The 19,146-nt window shown below is 41.2% G+C and overlaps 1 protein-coding gene across 1 annotated transcript in view; it reads right to left on the reverse strand.

Annotated features, from left to right (window-relative positions):
- Positions 1 to 18,103: 18,103 nt before the first annotated feature.
- The window catches only part of LOC136877733 (very long chain fatty acid elongase 7), a 192,445-nt gene continuing 191,402 nt past the window's right edge, over positions 18,104 to 19,146 (reverse strand). Inside the window, exon 8 of the mRNA XM_067151946.2 lies at positions 18,104 to 18,613. Coding sequence (XP_067008047.2) covers positions 18,449 to 18,613 — 165 coding nt within the window. The 3' untranslated portion in view covers positions 18,104 to 18,448. The remainder of the gene's footprint in view (positions 18,614 to 19,146) is intronic.

The raw sequence follows: 19,146 nt of genomic DNA on the forward strand, positions 1-19,146 counted from the left end.
TGCCGCTACTACATTTCAAAGGTATCTAGCTAAAGAGTGCAGCACTAAGGTTTGCGATGCAAGATGGCGGATGACAGCTGTGACGCACCACATTTCAGAGGTGAGTAGCTAAAGAGGGCAGCACAGTGCTCTGTTGAATAAAGATGGCGGATGACAGCTGTCAAAAAAGCATGTTGATTTGTTTCCAAACAAGAGCACGTGGAATTTGCCGCCACCACATTTCAACTAAAGATTGCAGCACTGTTCTCTCTGGATTAAAGATGGCGGATGACAGCTGTCAGAAAAGCATATAGGTTTGTAAAGCACGTGGAATTTACCGCCACCACATTTCAAAGGTAAGTAGCTAAATAGGGCAGCACGGTGCTTAAAGATGGCTGCTGTCAAAAAAGCATTTTTCAAATTATCCGCCACCACATTTCAAAGGTGGGTAGCTAAAGAGGGCAGCACGGTGCTCTATGGATTAAAGATGGCTGGTGACAGCTGTCAAACAATTCCCGTGGCTTTGTTTATCTCACGCTAGTGAGGTTAAGTTGGTAGCACTAAGGTTTAGGCCCGTCAAGATGGCAGCACTGCCGATGACAGGTGACGAATTTGCGGCTACTGCGATAAAGAGGGCAGCACGGTGCTCTATAGTTTAAAGATGGCGGTGACAGCTGTCAAAAAAGCACGTGGCTGTCAAAAAGCACGTGGCTTTGTTTATCTCACGCTTGTGAGGTTAAGTTGGTACTACTGAGGTTTAGGCTCGTCAAGATGGCAGTACTGAGTTTAGCGATGCGTTGTTGTTTGTCAAAAAGCACATGGCTGTCAAAAACACGTGGATTTATTTACCTCGCGCTAGTTAGGTTAAGTTAGTACCACTGAGGTTTAGGCCCGTCAAGATGGCAGCAGTGAGGTTAGCGATGCGTTGTTGTCGATGACAGCTGTCAAAAAGCACGTGGCTTTGTTTACAAATTCAAATCTCGCGCCAAAATTCAAATTTCCCGCCAAAATTCAAATCCCCCGCCAAAAATCAAATTTCCCGCCAAAATTCAAATTTCCCGCGGGAGGAGGAGGCCGCAGAACCATCCAATTATACTACTTACAGAGTTTCAACGACGCCATAGCCTATATCTTCTCTATCATTATAAATACTTTTTTACTGTTCTTCACAATTCTCGGCGTCCGGTTTACCAGCCACTTTCTATAGGACAGAAACGAGCGAGTGGCCGCGTGGTTTGGGCCATGTAGCTGTGAGTTTGCATTCTGGAGCCTTGAAGATGGTTTTGAGTGGTTTCATATTACATTACGAAATTAATAAGGCCACGACCGCCTTCTTACGCACCTTGCCCTTTCCTATCCTATCGTCGTCGTAAGACCTATGTGTGTCGGTGCGACTTAAAGCAAATTAAAACAAAATCTACAGGTCATGCCCTGCGAAATCCTTATTAGAGCTAACTCCACAGTAGCTGAAAAGTAACTTTACCGCGACCACATCCCAGGGTGAAGAGAAGGTTTGATCGACTTATTACTACCTCTAAATCTCTTGTATTCTGATGGTAAATGCTGTAAATGACGCAGTGGTTCCGTTTGGTGGTAGCATCAAGAAACTTCAGTACCTAGGCTATCTATTTACTGTGTTTTGGAGACAGACTTATTTAGGGTGAGTACTACAATATTCATTAACACTTTCATGTAGCCGGGCTGAGTGGCTAAGACGGTTGAGGAGCTGGCCTTCCGCCCCCAACTTGCAGGTTCGATCCTGGCTCTGTCCGGTGGTATTTAAAGGTGCTCAAATACGTCAGTCCCGTTTTTTTTCTTTTTTCGCTAGTTGCTTTACGTCGCACCGACACAGATAGGTGTTTTGGCAACGATGAGATAGGAAAGGGCTAGGAGTGGGAAGGAAGCGGCCGTGGCCTTAATTAATGTACAGCCTGGTGTGAAAATGGGAAACCACGGAAAACCATCTTCAAGGCTGCCAACAGTGGGGTTCGACCCACTATCTCCCGGACGCCAGCTCACAGCTGCGCGCCTCTAACCGCACGGCCAACTTCCCATGTCGTTGGTCTCGTGTCGATAGATTTACTGGCACGACCTGCGAGACTAAATTCCGGTACCTCGGCATCTCCGAAAACCGTAAAATTATTTTTTTTTGCTAGGGGCTTTACGTCGCACCGACACAAGTAAGTCTTATGGCGACGATGGGATAGGAAAGGCCTAGGAGTTGGAAGGAAGCGGCCGTGGTCTTAATTAAGGTACAGCCCCAGCATTTGCCTGGTGTGAAAATGGGTAACCACGGAAAACCATCTTAAGGGCTGCCGATAGTGGGGCTCGAACCTACTATCTCCCGGATGCAAGCTCACAGCCGCGCGCCTTTACGCGCACGGCCAACTCGCCCGGTGTAAAATTAGCTAGTGGGACGTAAAACCTATAACATTACCTATCTTTCATATAGTATATTATTTGCAGTATTCTCTCTCTAGCCGTTACATTCATGACTGGGTGTCGTGACCCAAAGATATCGTTGCTTTTATCATAAGTTGAGACAATTCCGTGCGATCTTACGTCTTCCGGACAGTAGTCCTCCATAGCAAGCTAGTGATCTCTCTGATTAATTCAACCCATCGAATTTCTATTCGTTCTCGTGACCTTTCGCCACAAACTTCTCCTTGGATAATTAGTTTCTCCAAGTTGTCATCCTTTCTCCCCATAGTGTGGCCAAAGAATGGCAGGATTATCTGGTAATTGTAATTGTTCTATCTTGCCGAGACTTCTTTAATTTTACCATATCTAAACGTCCCAACAAGATGTGACGCTTAATTTCCTTCTCACAGCTACCTGTACTTGCAGTATTATTGGCAATGATTTCACGGACTACCGCCAGTGGCGTGCGTTAGAGCCTCCAAGGCCTGCATTGCAGGAAGGTCCGTGGCTAAAGTGGCCAACAGATATTCCGTAACTGAGTGAATGAGTGAGTAATGATCAAATACTTTATCCTAATGCCATTCTGCACGAGAAAAGCGATATAATGTTGTTCTAGTAGAATGGACCGTAAAGGGCCGTTAGTAGTGAATACTTGTACCTTCTGGCGCAGAAGCTCTTGCGTATACACGGGCTCTTATGAAACTAACTCGGCTGAGCTGCACTAGGGCTCCCGAGGCAAGAGGGCGGCGAGGGCTGTGCTAGGGCTTTTCGCGTAGCTGCCTCAGGGGCGCACAACTTGTAACTTATGACCCATTAGCTTTATCAGCCTGACATTCGAGAACTTAGGCAAGGGTTGCTATGCGAGATGGCTGCTACACTCTATTCGTATAGACCTAACTACAGGGCTGCCTCAGGGGGCTCATAACTTGTAACTTATGACCTATTCGTTTTATCATATAGGCTCTTATAGAGAAAGCTGGCCTAGGGTAAGACAGGTGGTATTCATAGGACTTAAGGTGGTGGCTTAGGGACTAATGTGTAAGATGACAGCCGCGTGCAACTTCCTAGTGCTAGGACTTGCCGAGGCAAGGTGGACACTATACAGTACATCGGTTATATGAGATTAATTTTGAGGAGATGGAACAGGAGATAATGGTTCTTATAGGCCTAACTCTACAGAGCTACCTCAGGGACTCACAAATTGTAACTTATGACCTATTAGTTTTATCAGCCTGACAGTCCAGAACTAGGGCAAGGGTTGCTATGCAAGATGGCTGCTATACTCTATTCATCTAGAACTAACTACACGGCTGCCTCAGGGGCTCACAACCTGTAACTTATGACCTATTAGTTTTATCAGCCTAACTTTCGGGAAGTGAGGCAAGGGCTGCTATGCAATATAACTGCTATGCTCTATTCGTATAGACCTAACTGGAGAGCTACCTCAGGGGATCACAACTTGTAACTTATGACCTAATAGTTTTATCAACCTGACATTCGATAACTGATTCAAGGGCTGCTATACAAGATAGCTGCAATGCTCTATTTTTATAGATCTAACTGGAGAGCTACCGCAGAGGATTACAACTTGTAACTTATAACCTATTAGTTTTATCAGCCTGATATTCGGGAATGAGGCAAGGGCTGCTATGCAAGGCTGCTATAGTGTATTCTCATGGACCGAGCTCTAGAGAGCTACCTCAGAGGCTTACAACTTGTAACTTATAGCCCATTAGTTTTATCGCCTAACTTTTGGGATTACATGTGATAAATTTCATATTTGAGCCCGTATTGTCAAATAGTACCAACTTGTGGAAATTTTAATTTATAATTCAACCTCTACAGCACTGTAATCGTCTTTGTTATTAAGACTATATTAAACTATATTAGTGATACATGTTTCGTCCTCATATAGGACATCTTCAGTCACACATAAATTCATGGAAATATAGTAAGGGCACATTAAATGATTTCTTAAAAAGTCTATAAATCTTTTGATGCTGCGTTTTATCGTTTTGTCAATCTTGAATCCTAAAATAGCACAACATGAACAGGATGTAACCATGAAGTCCAGTCATTGCACTGGTCAAATATCTCGAAAACGGTGCGCCCTAGAGCAAAACGGACAATTTTTGTGGTGGACAACATGCCAAAGGGCCTAAATAGCAACCGAACCATTGGATCTATCACTTTATAACATATGCTATAGTGTTCTAGATAGAGAGGTCAGATAGGGTGTTTCATAGTTACGGGCCAGAGAAACTGTCCCTTTTCCTCTAGGACGCACCATTTCCGATATATTTGACTCCTTGGCATATACGCCTCCAAATTTGACGGGTGTAAGGAGGGGCAACCGGAAAGGGGGTGGAGGCGTCAATCGACGCAGGAGGCTCGATTGCATGAGAAATATACCAACATATTGCCCATATGCACCGAGCCTCAGCCGCTTCCTTCTTCACTATCGCTTCAAATCTCCCCACCCACACTATGTAATGTATATAAGATAGGTTATACACTTTTTTATTTAGTTTACTGTTAAGCGTCAAGCTGTTCACATCGTGGTAAGTCCTCTCGTCCTACACCTACTATAGGCTACTTTTATAATCTACACACTTTGTATTATATTGTATAAGCGAGAGTAGTAGATTTACTGTAGTTTGTTTCTTTTAAAGAAGGATCTGTTAGGAGAAGATAAAGTCCATCATGGAACAACCTATTTATAGCTATATTTGCAGAGAGTGTGGAAAAACATTTCCCCGCGGCTATCACAAGAGACGTCATGAGATATCTTGTAGGACAATTTGTCGATGCAAACATTGCAGAAGAGAGTTCAAGAACGCTTACAACGCTCAACGTCACGAAGCTGCGTGTAATGTAGCGTAATCGAGAAGAAAATATAAAGAACTCAACTGTATTCAAGCACATACAGGTTTATTTTTAAAAGTACACCTCTGTGAGAGATATTTAGTTCTCCCTTGTTGTCTAGGCCTGCTACAAGTTCTGTTACTAAGCACACATTTCGAGATAAAGAGAAGCAAGATGATGATGATGATGATGATAAGGATGAGGATGCTGATGATAGTGGTGATAATAAAGGAAAATCAGGAGGAGAAGAAGAAAAGAATATATCAGTGATTCTTTGCTATTAGATCTTTATGATTTTACCTCATTTTCTAAGCCTACTACACGTTCTGTCGTCGTGCAAACATCTCATGAAGAGATGTATGATGAAGTAGAAGAAGATTTCAACGCTTCTTTGCTATCAAAACAAGTTAAGTTTATACCTAGAAAGGCTACTGTAAAAGCATGTATTACATCAGAACAAGTCACTACACATGAATAGTCTGCATGCAGGCTCAAAGTTCACAGCAAGCCTCTGTTACCTCCTGGAAACGTAAGATATTGTAAAGACCCCAACCTACGTGATGCTCTTTACCGACATTACAGACGTACTCAGGACCGAAATGACTATGAACAGTGTAGAATAATTAGGAATAAAACTAAACAAATCATCCGTAAAATTTAAATGTGTTCGCGAATCAGTAAGTAACCTAAATGCTAGTGCCTGGAGACATCTCCGAGCCATGGGCATAGGGAAAACACACGAACAGCTTCAGGTACCTGACATTCCTCTCGACGATTTAAATGAGTATTTCACGGAAGGGAGAGCTCAATCTAATCCGCTTAACAGACCACACGTAAATAACGTCACAGCACCTGTCCCACAAAATCGTCCCTGCTTTGCCTTTCGTATCGTCAGCATTAATAAAGTTAAGAAAGTCTTGTATTCTATTAAATCCAAAGCAAGTGGTGTCGATGAAATTCCTATTACTTTCATACATAATATTATTGGCGCTATTCTACCCATTCTAACCCATATTTTAAATTACTGTCTCCAAAACGGTACATTACCGACGATTGGGAATTACGCAAAGTAATTCCAATTCCAAAAAACCTACGTTCGAAACTCCTATCCGATTACCGTCCCTTTTCGATTCTCCCTGATCTCTCCAGAGCGTTAGAACGGTTGATATATGCGAAAATACTGGAATACCTTCAGGCTCACTCTCTTCTTGACCCGCTTCAATCTGGCTTCAAGAAGGGTCATAGCACAGCAACAGCCTTACTCAAAGTGACTGAGGACATCAGACAAGCAGTGGACGAAAGACAAGTGACAATACTCACACTCCTTGACTTCAGCAGTGCTTTTGACACAATAAATATCCAGACATTGCTGGTGAAGCTCAAATCGTTTTTCGGTAGCGTTGTTTTAACATATTTCACCGCATATCTTACAGATAGTATGCAACGTGTTATCGTACAAGATACTGCTTCTCAGTGACGACTCCTGAAGGCAGAAACCCCCAAGGTTCTGTTCTTGGTCCCCTTTTGTTTGTCCGCTATATTAATGACATCTCTTCTAAAATAAAGTATACTAGATATCACCTATTTGCCGACGACCTCCAAATTTACTGCCACGTTAATATAAATGATATGCCGAATGCAATAAGAGATATAAACTCCGACCTTCAACAACTCAGTGTGTACGCCAGTGAAAACTCTCTCCCCATCAACCCCCCAATACACTCAAACAATCATTATCGGTTCTCAGAAATTATTAAAAATCATGTATAAAACTTATGCTATTCCTCCTGTGACATTAAATGCCACCGTAATCCCGTTCAGTAAGGAAGTGAAGAACCTAGGTATGACACTGTCTGAAACTCTTGATTGGTCTACACATGTAAGAAATACACGTAGAAAGATGTACGCGACGCTACAACCTCTGAAACGACATAAAGACATTTTGCCAGAAGACGTACAGATTAAACTACTCCAAACTTTGATACTACCAATGTTTGACTACTGCGACATTGTCCTCGTTGATGCGACCCGTGAACAAACTATGAAACTCCAAAGAGCATTGAAATCTGGTCTTCGACTTTTTTTAACTTGTGTTACGGTGCTCTCATAACCCCTAGCTACACATTTTTTCCTGGCTGAAACCCGAGAGGTGACGGAAATTGCACGTACTTACGTTGATATATCGAACTCAGAAGGAAAATCTACCCAAATACGTCTCTTTAAAATTCCATTTATTATCCTCATTTCATAATCGTAACACAAGATCTGGCACTTACCTCGCTATTTCTGTCAACCAATCTTCAGTATATAACAGATCCTTCGTTGTGGCTGGGTCACGACTTTGGAATTCACTCCCAGCTGCTGTCAGGAACTCAAACTCAGTATCAAAATTTAAGACTGCACGTAGAGATTACCTGTTGAATACCGCTGATTGTTTCGCGTGTATGATGACGTATGATAGGTTGTGTGATTGTGGTTATTATTATTATTATTGTTATTATTATTATTATTATTATTAATATTACAGTGTAATGTACATAATATTTAGCTCCTTAGCCGTGTTGAAACACCGGATCCCGTGAGATATCCGAAGTTAAGCAACATTGGGCGTGGTCAGGAGTTGGATGGGTTGCCACGCGCTGTTGGTGGGGGGTAAGAGAATGGAGGAGCGGAAAGGAACTGGCCACCCTACCGCACCTAAACTCCGGCTCAGGAACACCTCTGCGGAGGTTCGGACCTGCCTTCGGGCAGAATAACCCTTACCTACTCATGTACATGGATCACTTTTATGGCCATACTTATATTTCCGTTTATTTTATTACTTATTGTGTTCTCTTTATACACTGCTTATATTTTCAGTTTGTATCTTACTTTTCATTGTGACTTTGTCTCTTTAATTTTATCTTTACGCTCCGAATTTATTATTTTATTCTATTTTACTTGTTGAACTCCGTTTTCTTCATTTCATGTTTCCCAAATCAGTAATTTTTAGCTTATCTTTGATTTTATAATAGTACATTTATTTCATATATGTATTATCTGTAAATTAATTATGTGGTTAAGTGTAAGAGTGGGCCACAAGCCCTAACTTCGCCACTGCTAAAGTCAATAAATAAATAAATAAATAAATAAATAAATAAATAAATAAATAAATAAATAAATGAACGCTTGCAACTGCTAAGAGCTTATCAAGATTCTGGTTACACATAGTATAAAGCAGATATTTTTGAAATAGAACAAGAATTACGTCGTTCAGGTATTATTGAGTAATAGCTCTTCAAATTGAAAACCTATCCTGCAAGCTCTCTCTCGACAGTACAACAGCCTAAACGCACACCTACATTCCCAGCCCTCACCATCACCCTCACCTAAGTCATCCTTCTGTAGCATACATTGGATCGAGTAGCTATACTGGTGCCGACTCCTTTCCAACATTCTTCCTTCTCTAAGGGTGTTAAATCCCCCCTAGGGCACGCCCTAGTGCCGGTCTCAAGCCCGGATAAAGAGAGGAGAGGCACCCTAAATAGAGGAAAATGTAATCCCATTGCCTTTTTGCCTTTTAGTCCTTTAGCCCTTTTGCCATTTGACTCTTTTGCCCCTTTAGCCATTTAGACCCTTTTACCCTTTCGCCATTTAGCTCCTTTGCCCTATATGCGGTCACACTTTCGCAGGGGATTAGAATACTGTGCACACTTTTGTAAGGCTAATGTTATAAAGGGCGTATGATTAGAAGGATGAGCGATAGACCAGCTCCTTAAAGTTAGTCTAATATAACCAATGGACACCGGTTATTTTGGCTAGTAGCCACTGCCCCAGTTCCCCAGAGGTGGCTTCAACACTTGATTTGAAGTGGACGGTGTAGGACGGGCGAGTAGGCCTATATTGTCAACAACACAACCAAGTTCAACTTGCGTTATTCCATAATGTCATGATAACTACATGGTTAATTTTATTCGCATAGCCACTCATGTTGTATTATATTGGTGCAATTACTCATGTAACGATATTTTAACCTGTGGAATGATTGAGCTTCATGGTTCACGTCATGTTCATATTGTGCTATTTTAGGATTCAAAGTTGACAAGAAGCTCATACGTCGCGTCACAAGATTTACAGACTTTTTATTCACTAATTTTAATGTGCCCTTTCTATATATTCAATGATTTTATTTTTGACTGAATATGTCCTATAAGAGGACGAAACATGTATCGTTAATATACTTTAATGTAGTCTCATTAATAAAGACGATTACAGTATTGTATAGGTGGAATTATAATTTTAAATTTTCACAAGCTGATACTTTATGACAATACGAGCTCAAAAATGAAATTTATCACACGCAATCCCAAAAGTTAGGCGATAAAACTAATGGGCCGTAAGTTACAAGTTGTAAGCCTCTGAGGTAGCTCTCTAGAGCTTGGTCAATGAGAATACAGTATAGCAGCCCTCTTGCATAGCAGCCCTTGCCTAAGTTATCGAATATCAGGCTTATAAAACTAATAGGTCATAAGTTACAAGTTGTGATCCCCGGAGGTAGCTCTCCAGTTTGGTCTATACGAATTGAGCAGTGCAGTTATCTTGCATAGCAGCCCTTGCCTCACTTCTCGAAAGTAAGGCTGGTAAAGCTAATAGGTCATAAGTTACAAGTTGTTAGCCCCTGAGGCAGTACTGTAGTTAGCTTTATACGAATAGAGTATAGCAGCTATCTTGCATAGCAGCCATCTTGCATAGCAGCCCTTGCCTCAGATCTCGAATGGCAGGCTGATAAAACTAATAGGTCATAAGTTACAAGTTGTTAGCCCCTGAGGTAGCTCTGTAGAGTTGGGCCTATAAGAACAACGTATCACCATTATCTCCTGGTACATCTCCGTAAAGTTAGTCTCATATAACCGATGTACTGTATAGCGTCCACCTTGCCTCGGCAGGCCCTAGCAATAGCGATACCTTAAAGCACACTAGTTCTATGTCCACTTTTAACAAGTTGTGGGAAATCGCAAAACAAAATTTGAAATTGATATTTCGTTATAATCCATTGTTCCTATATGCGATTGCACTGATTTTTTATGAAGCATAATGTATCTGAGCCGTAATTCTAAAGAATTTAAGTGAAAATTCTCAATATTTTTTTATTCTAATGTGTTTTTTGCACTTAAGTCGGGACATAGCACAACTGAGCACTAACAAGTATACCATTTTTGGACGTAGTACAAACAGTTTTATTATGAGTCACAAAGGCGTAAACAGGATATTTTCAATAAAAAGAATATTTTAACCGTAAGGGAAACATTTATGACATTTTAGCACTTTGAATACAATAAAATGTACACTGGAATATCAAATGTAAAAAAGACACGGAACAGAAAGGCCACCACTGGAATATTCTTGGAACATTCTAATCATCCTTGCCCGCTGTCGGTGCCCATACAGCTTCATCACAGACATCTTTGTCCGGCTCCATGGCTAAATGGTTAGCGTGCTGGCCTTTGGTCACAGGGGCCTCGGGTTCGATTCCCGGCAGGGTCGGGAATTGCACCTTAATTGGTTAATTACGCTGGCACGAGGGCTGGATGTATGTGTCGTCTTCATCATCATTTCATCCTCATCACGATGCGCAGGTTGCCTACTGGCGTCAAATCAAAAGACCTGCCTCTGGCGAGCCGAACTTGTCCTCGGACACTCTCGGCACTAAAAACCGTACGCCTTTTTTTTTTTACAGACATCCTTTGCAGAAGGCAAATTGTTGACGAAGCCCTTGTAATCAGATGGGATTACACCATTCTTCACCAGATTCAACAAATCTTTCTTTTCCTTAATTGATATGAGCAGCTGAGCACTGTATTTTACTTTCAGAGAAATGTTTACCCAGTCAGTTGTACAAGGATTCACCACAAGCTCATGGAAATCGTCCTTCACACCATACTTGAAGTGAATTGTCGAACAATTTTCTTAGAAACGAAACCACTTTACGCGAAGCCAATTACCTTTCTCATTCATAGAAACTCTTGTTCGATTCTTCATTACTTGTTTTGTCAGCTGTTCTAAGTCGTACACGCTCTTGTAGCTCCGTTGAATGACAGTGTAAGGCCGAGGCTTCTTTCTGGCCATTTCGATTACAAGTTTATACTCCTGAGGAGTATAAATAGTTTTGTGTTTTCGACATTTCTCTATTGCGGCATGAATTGAGTCAGCCTCAAGGTAGCTATGTCCACTCTCCATAAATTTCAAGTATATGGTTTTCAACTTAGGGTGCATTTTGGTATTCATTGCGTAGAGCAAAGCAGAAACTCCGTTTTGGTTCCTGTTCTTCCCACCACATGTATCAGCATACAGGACTAAATGCTTAACTTCCAGATACAAGTGATTAATGTAACTCAGCAGGCAGCTGCCAATTTCTACACTCCCTTTCCAACCATGGGTCTCATCCCACAAGTAACAGGTTCCATTCTTGAATGAATCATAAACTGTAAAGTTAAAAACTGAGTTTTCTCAGTGAATTTGGCAGTCCCATGCAAAGGGTATTTGGAGTATCGCTTGCAGGCCAAAACTTCCACACACAAACTTCGGATTGTCAGCCGCAGTTTTGGTATCTTCTTCCTTCATTTCTCGTATTTGAAGCTTACGAGTGATGTGGTCCAAATAGTCCGAGTTGGTGGTAGTTGTCTTGGTGCGTTCTGCCTCGGTGCACTTCGAGCATTGATCCTTCTTCGGGTTGAAAATGGCTAAGGGTGGTTCGAACTTAATAAAAATCGCCCCGAATACAGATTCTGACACCTGAGGGCGATTCGCATCCTTACTGTACAGGTAAGGTAAGGTTCGTATGTTTATGTCCGGTGTCAAGTAGAGACGATTGCGCTTCTATCTACAGTAGTGAGCAGGAACATTCGGAAACGATTTAATGAAGGCACGAACGTGGCGAACAACTCGTTCTGGAGTTACATTTGGAGCTGGTCGCCCAGCCCTCCGATCTCGCCCTAAGTAGGATGCGTGAGGGCTCTTATACTGCAAAGCTGCGTTCCCCTTGTCCTAGTACATCTATAGCAGTGGCATTATTTTGAGAGTTAGTTTGGACCTTAACAGAGGTGTTATTTTCACGTTCCTCTTCTTCCAACTCATCCAAACACCTACACAATTGATCTGCCTCTGCACTCATTTCTAATTTTATGCAAAATAAATACATTAGTACAGCCTTCAGTACAAATACGAGATTTTGATTGCTTTGGTAGATAAAGAATGAGTTTAATAAGATGACTACTTACCGCTGTAGTATAACAGCTATGAAAGCAGTCTTCACAGTCAATATTGACACCATGTCACTCATTCACGAATAACACCTACAGCTGTTATGCGAGCCAGAACAATCTGCTGTAAAGGACCGCCAAAGCAACACGTACCAAGGCCAATAATGAATCAAGAACGTGATCTACGTCCATTCTTGTTTCGTGAAGTAAATGCACACGGATACTATGTCCGGACATAGCACAATTGAGCACGTCAGACCTGACAACAAGGAAGATATCAGGACATAGTACTTGTGTGCGCTTGTAAAGAAGACAGGGTAGGACATAGTAATTTTAGGTTTCTCGATTTTTCTCGTATTTCCCACTTGATATGGACAAAGAACAACTGTGCATTCAATGCCGTTTCTCATGACTAATCTGGTGGTACCAATATGTCGATATCCGAAAAAAGTGGACATAGCACGTGTGTGCTTTAAGGTATCGATAGGAAGTTGCACGCGTCTGTCATATTGCGCATTAGTCCCTAGGCCATCTCCTTAAGTCCTATGTATACCACCTATCCTACCCTAGGCCAGCTTTCTCTATAAGAGCCTATATGTAAAAACTAATAGGTCATAAGTTACAAGTTGTGAGCCCCTGAGGCAGCCCTGTAGTTAGGTCTATACGAATAGAGTGTAGCAGCCATCTCGCATAGCAACCCTTGCCTAAGTTCTCGAATGTCAGGCCGATAAAACTAATAGGTCATAAGTTACAAGTTATGAGCCCCCTGAGGCAGCCTTACAGTTAGGCCTATATGAACAGAGTATAGCCGTCATCTTGCATAACAGCCCTTACCACAGTTCTCGAATGTGAGGCTGATAAAACTAGTAGGTCATAAGTTACAAGTTGTGAGCCCCTGAGGGAGCCCTCTAGTTAAGTCTAAACGAATAGATGATAGCAGCAATCATGCATAGTAGCCCATGCCGCAGTCTCCGAAAATTAGGCTGATAAAATTAATAGGTCATAAGTTACGAGTTGTGAGCCCTTAAGGCAGCCCTGCAGTTAGGTCTATACGAATAGAGTAGAGCAGCCATCTCGCATAGCAACTCTTGCCTCATTTCTCGAATGTCAGGCTGATAAAACTAAAAAGTCATACGTTACAAGTTATGAGCCCCCTGAGGCAGCCCTGCAGTTACGTCTACACGAACAGAGTACAGCAGTCATCTTGCAGAGCAGCCCTTACCTCAGTTCTCGAATGTCAGGCCGATAAAACTAATAGGTCATAAGTTACAAATTGTGAGCCCCTGAGGAAGCCCTCTAATTAAGTCTAAACGAATAGAGTATAGCAGCCATCTTGCATAGCAACCCTTGCAGCAGTCTCCGAAAGTTAGGCTGATAAAACTAATAGGTCATAAGTTACAAATTGTGAGCCCCTGAGGCAGCAACGCGAAAAGCCCTAGCACAGCCCTAGCCGGGTTAGTGCCACAAGAGGCAATGAATACGCAAGAGTCCCTGCTCCAGCCGCCTTCTTGCCTCAGGAACCCTAGCGCAGCTCAGCCGAGTTAGTCCCATAAGAGCCCGTGTCTACGCAAGAGCCTCTGCGCCAGAAGGTACAAGTATTCACTACTACAGTTTTTACGATTCGTAAGTAGAGGAATTATCAGCGGGTGGCATTTAGCTGGGATTATTATTATTATTATTATTATTATTATTATTATTATTATTATTATTATTATTATTATTATTATTATTATTATTATCATTACGACGAGTCTATCAAGCCGTCTCTCGTAACACGAATAATGAACTCTCTCACAAGGAGTTGCACTAAGTTAGAAAAATACAGACAACATAGACAATTTGTGCCAAAATCTCATATTTTATTTAGACAATCACCTTTTCCTCAAGTTTAGAGTACCTGATACCATATTAAACATAATTTTTATTCAACATCTAACGTTCGTCATACATGTGGGGGCGGTAGAATAACACCAACCGTATCCTCTGTCTATCGTAAGAGACGATTAAAAGGGCCCCACTGGTTCTTAACATGGAAGCGTGTTTTGGTGACTATGGGGACCTTAGCTGATTCCTGGCATTGCTTCCACTTGTGCCGGACTCCTGACTTTCATCTAACCTATCCGTCCTCACTTGGTCAATTATTGTTCTTTTACGACCCCGAGGGTATTAGAGCATTCGAGGCCTAGGGAGTCTTTCATTTGCACGCCTTGGTTGTCCTTGTCTTTCTTTGGCCGATACCTTCATTTTCGAAGTGTTTGACCTCTACCATATTCTCCCTCTGATTTACCAGTTGTACTTTCTGTGAAAACAATAATCATCACCACTTTCGTCATACATTTGTTCAACAACAATGTGTAGATTTAAATTAACGACCAGTCAGTTTTGAACGAACTCTCCTTGCAATTAGTCAATGTCAGTCGTATCTTGTGCGATGAGATGTTTTCTAATTTTTGAACAGTTTACACTAGTGTATTGTTTGAGGTTTCTTTTTGGGACGAATGAACATTGAAGTCTCCCATCAAGAATACCTGTATGCCGGGATGGAATTCCAAATGCACATCGTTGTAACTGTTTTTTCCTTGAGGGGACTTTAATTCGTTTTCTGCAGGGGACCTCTATCATATTCGTTACAAGCGCGGAGTTAGCCATACCATGCCACGAAATTACAACGCTGCTGCTAATTGAGCCGAAGTATTACAGTTACAGTCTTCTCTATCCGTCCGGCTACATTCTTTATTCTCTGAATTGGAGCACTGGGGTAGTTACCCCTTACGAGGATTAGCAATCAATCAATCAATCAATACTGATCTGCATTTAGGGCAGTCGCCCAGGTGGCAGATTCCCTATCTGTTGCTTTCCTAGCCCTTTCCGAAATGATTTCAAAGAAATTGGAAATTTATTGAACATTTCCCTTGGTAAGTTATTCCAATCCCTAACTCCCCTTCCTATAAATGAATATTTGCCCCAGTTTGTCCTCTTGAATTCCAACTTTATCTTCATATTGTGATCTTTCCTACTTTTATAAACGCCATTCAAACCTATTCGTCTACTAATGTCATTCCACGCCATCTCTCCGCTGACAGCTCGGAACATACCACTTAGTCGAGCAGCTCTTCTTCTTTCTCTCAATTCTTCCCAACCCAAACATTGCAACATTTTTGTAACGCTACTCTTTTGTCGGAAATCACCCAGAACAAATCGAGCTGCTTTTCTTTGGATTGTTTCCAGTTCTTGAATCAGGTAATCCTGGTGAGGGTCCCATACACTGGAACCATACTCTAGTTGGGGTCTTACCAGAGACTTATATGCACTCTCCTTTACATCCTTACTACAACCCCTGAACACCCTCATAACCATGTGCAGAGATCGGTACCCTTTATTTACAATCCCATTTATGTGATTACCCCAGTGAAGATCTTTCCTTATATTAACACCTAGATACTTACAATGATCCCCAAAAGGAACTTTCACCCCATCAACGCAGTAATTAAAACTGAGAGGACTTTTCCTATTTGTGAAACTCACAACCTGACTTTTAGCCCCGTTTATCAACATACCATTGTCTGCTGTCCATCTCACAACATTTTCGAGGTCACGTTGCAGTTGCTCACAAGCCTTCTTACAGCGTCATTTAGTATGGCGCCAGAAATTCGCCCTCAACGCTCCCGTTATGGATCTAGGATTTGCTGATTATGTAAGTAGGCAGGCCTACCAACTAGAGCATGTCCCTAGATTTATCAGACACATCTACACGATGTAGGTGTTCCCACCAAAAAGACTCATTAACCAACCATTCACCTCCCTTCCTTCTGAACATTGGAACTGCTATATTATTATTATTGGGAGAGCGTGCCGGCCACAACTTATGCCTGCACTAAGTATTCTGTCCCGAAAATCATCACGGCACTGCATTAATTGAATTAAGACCGGTATGTACCATAGTCGCGTCTTACTGGAAATATCCGAGGGACCTTTCCTGTTTAGTGAATAAAAAAAAACATGTTTTTAAGTATTAGGCCTAATTCTAGTAATCGATCAGAAATAATGGAGTGGTTAGTAAAATTAGCCCTCCAATTCTTCCAGTACTAACAGCGCACAAAGCTCCTATTTTAAGGTCATGAAGTCGAGTATCATGAATTATTCTTGGATACTCACGTGATCATTACCGGTTACTTTGTGAATTTACATATATATATATATGCTAATAAAACCACGCCTCATCAGGAAACAGCAATGATTCAAGATTTAATTCACTAATGTTGGCAGGGTGAATTTTTTTTTACAATTGGCTTTACGTCGCACCGACACAGATAGGTCTTATGGTGACGATGAGACAGGAATAGGCTAGGAGTGAGAAGGAAGCAGCCTTGGCCTTAATTAAGTTAAAGCGTGGTGTGAAAATGGTAAACACAGAAAAACATCTTCAGGGCTGCCGGAAGTGGTGTTCGAACCCACTAAGACTGAATAAACTAATAGTATTAATGTTTTCTTGAGGCTGGTGCTCTTTGTCTTAAACTTGGCACATCTGTGACTTTGCAAGAAGAATATGAAACCTCACTTAGCAGAGCCAGTTTCCTTACAGATTTAAGGGGGGGATTGCATAAGTCTTTCAGATATATCCTTATTCTTTCGTTAGTTAAAACAATCGGTTGTTTAACTCACTTTTGTTTAGCACTGAACCCAAAGTTTTGAATTTATTCACACTTCTAAAAATTTTCGTAACGCGTTGGAAACCGCGCTCCAGAAGATTGTTTGTGGTATTATCTTCTCTCTCTCTCTCAGCAGATCGTGTTTTTAAAACTTGCAGTACATGAAAATACGCTATTCAACACTTAATTCGAAAGCCAGAAAACGTACCGAACTGATCAATTACTGTTTTATAAGGAGCAACCACGTTGTACGGAAGCTTATCGCAGACTAGCGAGCTGTATGGGTCAGGTGTCTATCGCATCATCTACTCGCTCAGACATGGTTCAGCGAATAAGCATTTCGATGGAGGCTCGCACTGGTTGATAAGCGAAGCAGTGGGCCTGGACCTTAAGGCCACGGGTGCTACCTCCCCATTCCTAGCTCTTTCATATCTCATTGTCCCCATGAGGCCTGTCTGGGTCTATGCGTTGTAAAACAAATAGTTTTAAAAAACCTGTGCTGGAAATGATTGTAATTACTTCCACTCGCACTTTATGTCAAGAATTCCCATCCTACTTGTACTTGTGCCTACTTTGTAAGAATTTTCCAGTGCGATTTGTCTAGTTTGTAGTACTTCCAATAATGAAATGACAATATTTGAAATTAAATTCATGTCTCAATCAATAAATTCTCTCGTTTCACACCCGACTGCTACAAGAGTTAGGTAGACGTACTGTATTCTGAAAATTCTTGCGATCGTATCCGACACATCCCCGTAATAGCTTTTCGTAGAAAAATATGCAATTTGTGATATTCGCTTATTGTCAACTGAATATTCATTCGTACTCATATATTGGAATAAAACACGTTACACATTGGTTTGTAAATTAATACTCTGAAATAACTTCTTGTGAATTTGTGAATGATGTGAAGCATTTTGCATTTAAAATATAAATACAAAAATAAATGGATTGAAAACTGTTTAATTATGTATTTCACATTCCAAAAACACTACATTATACATTGTATTAGCATACGACAATGATTACTTGTTAAAACAAAGTGCGTCTAAGAATTAAAACTACGGTATGAAATAAGATAATTAAGATACAATGCCTTTGTAGTAAGAGTCATTTATGTTCCTCCTGTAAATATTTTACAGAGTAACATTGGTAAATACATTTTTGAGTTGCGGTAGGCTTCAAAGATAAATGGAGTTTCACAGAGGTTTATGTTTTCATTTCTTTGGGTGGATATGAAGGAAGAAGACTGGAGAATAATGTTTTGATACTTATTCTCTTGTTGAATATATTTCATCACTTTGCCTTCTTCTTGATGTAGGATTTTATATAGAAGTCGAGGAACATCATGGACACGAAAGTGGTTTGTGTAACAAGAGCGAAGGCAATCCAGAAGGGATATCCACAGGAGTTACTGAACAAAATCTGCGACGTGTGCACGGCGATTAAGATGAACTGGATCTGTAAAAAGAAAAGGAGTGGAACATTAATAGGGACGGTAAAGGAAGTAACCTACCTGGTACACCCTAGTTGATTCCTGGTCGGCTCGGACGTAATCTTCACTGTAGCCTCCCGGGCCATGCACACCTGACTTCCATTGTTTTCCTCCAGATCTGCCCATGCAAATTTCAAATGTTCTCATTTTTGGAGACCATAAGTTGTGTCCGCAAGTAAAAATTTCAGGTAAGTAGCGTCCCCAGGAAAATATCCCGAAAACTGCGTCCCCAGTTAAATATATCCCGTACGATGTGTCTCCAGGTAAAACTAATTGAACATATATAAACTGAGTCCATCAAGAAAAGAAAACATTCTTCTTTCCATCTACAGACTTAAAACTGACATTAACTTCGATAAAATTTGTCTTGGTGGTATGGATGTACTATTTGTGTTATTCAAAATCCAAAATCCACGGGCGCTATGTTTTTAAAGATATTAGGCTACATTTAGCTTATTTTGGAAGGTGCTTAAAATGCAGTTGTCTTTACAATAAAAGA

This window comes from Anabrus simplex, chromosome 1 (assembly GCF_040414725.1).
Source record: "Anabrus simplex isolate iqAnaSimp1 chromosome 1, ASM4041472v1, whole genome shotgun sequence".
Classification (NCBI taxonomy): Eukaryota; Metazoa; Arthropoda; class Insecta; order Orthoptera; family Tettigoniidae; genus Anabrus; species Anabrus simplex.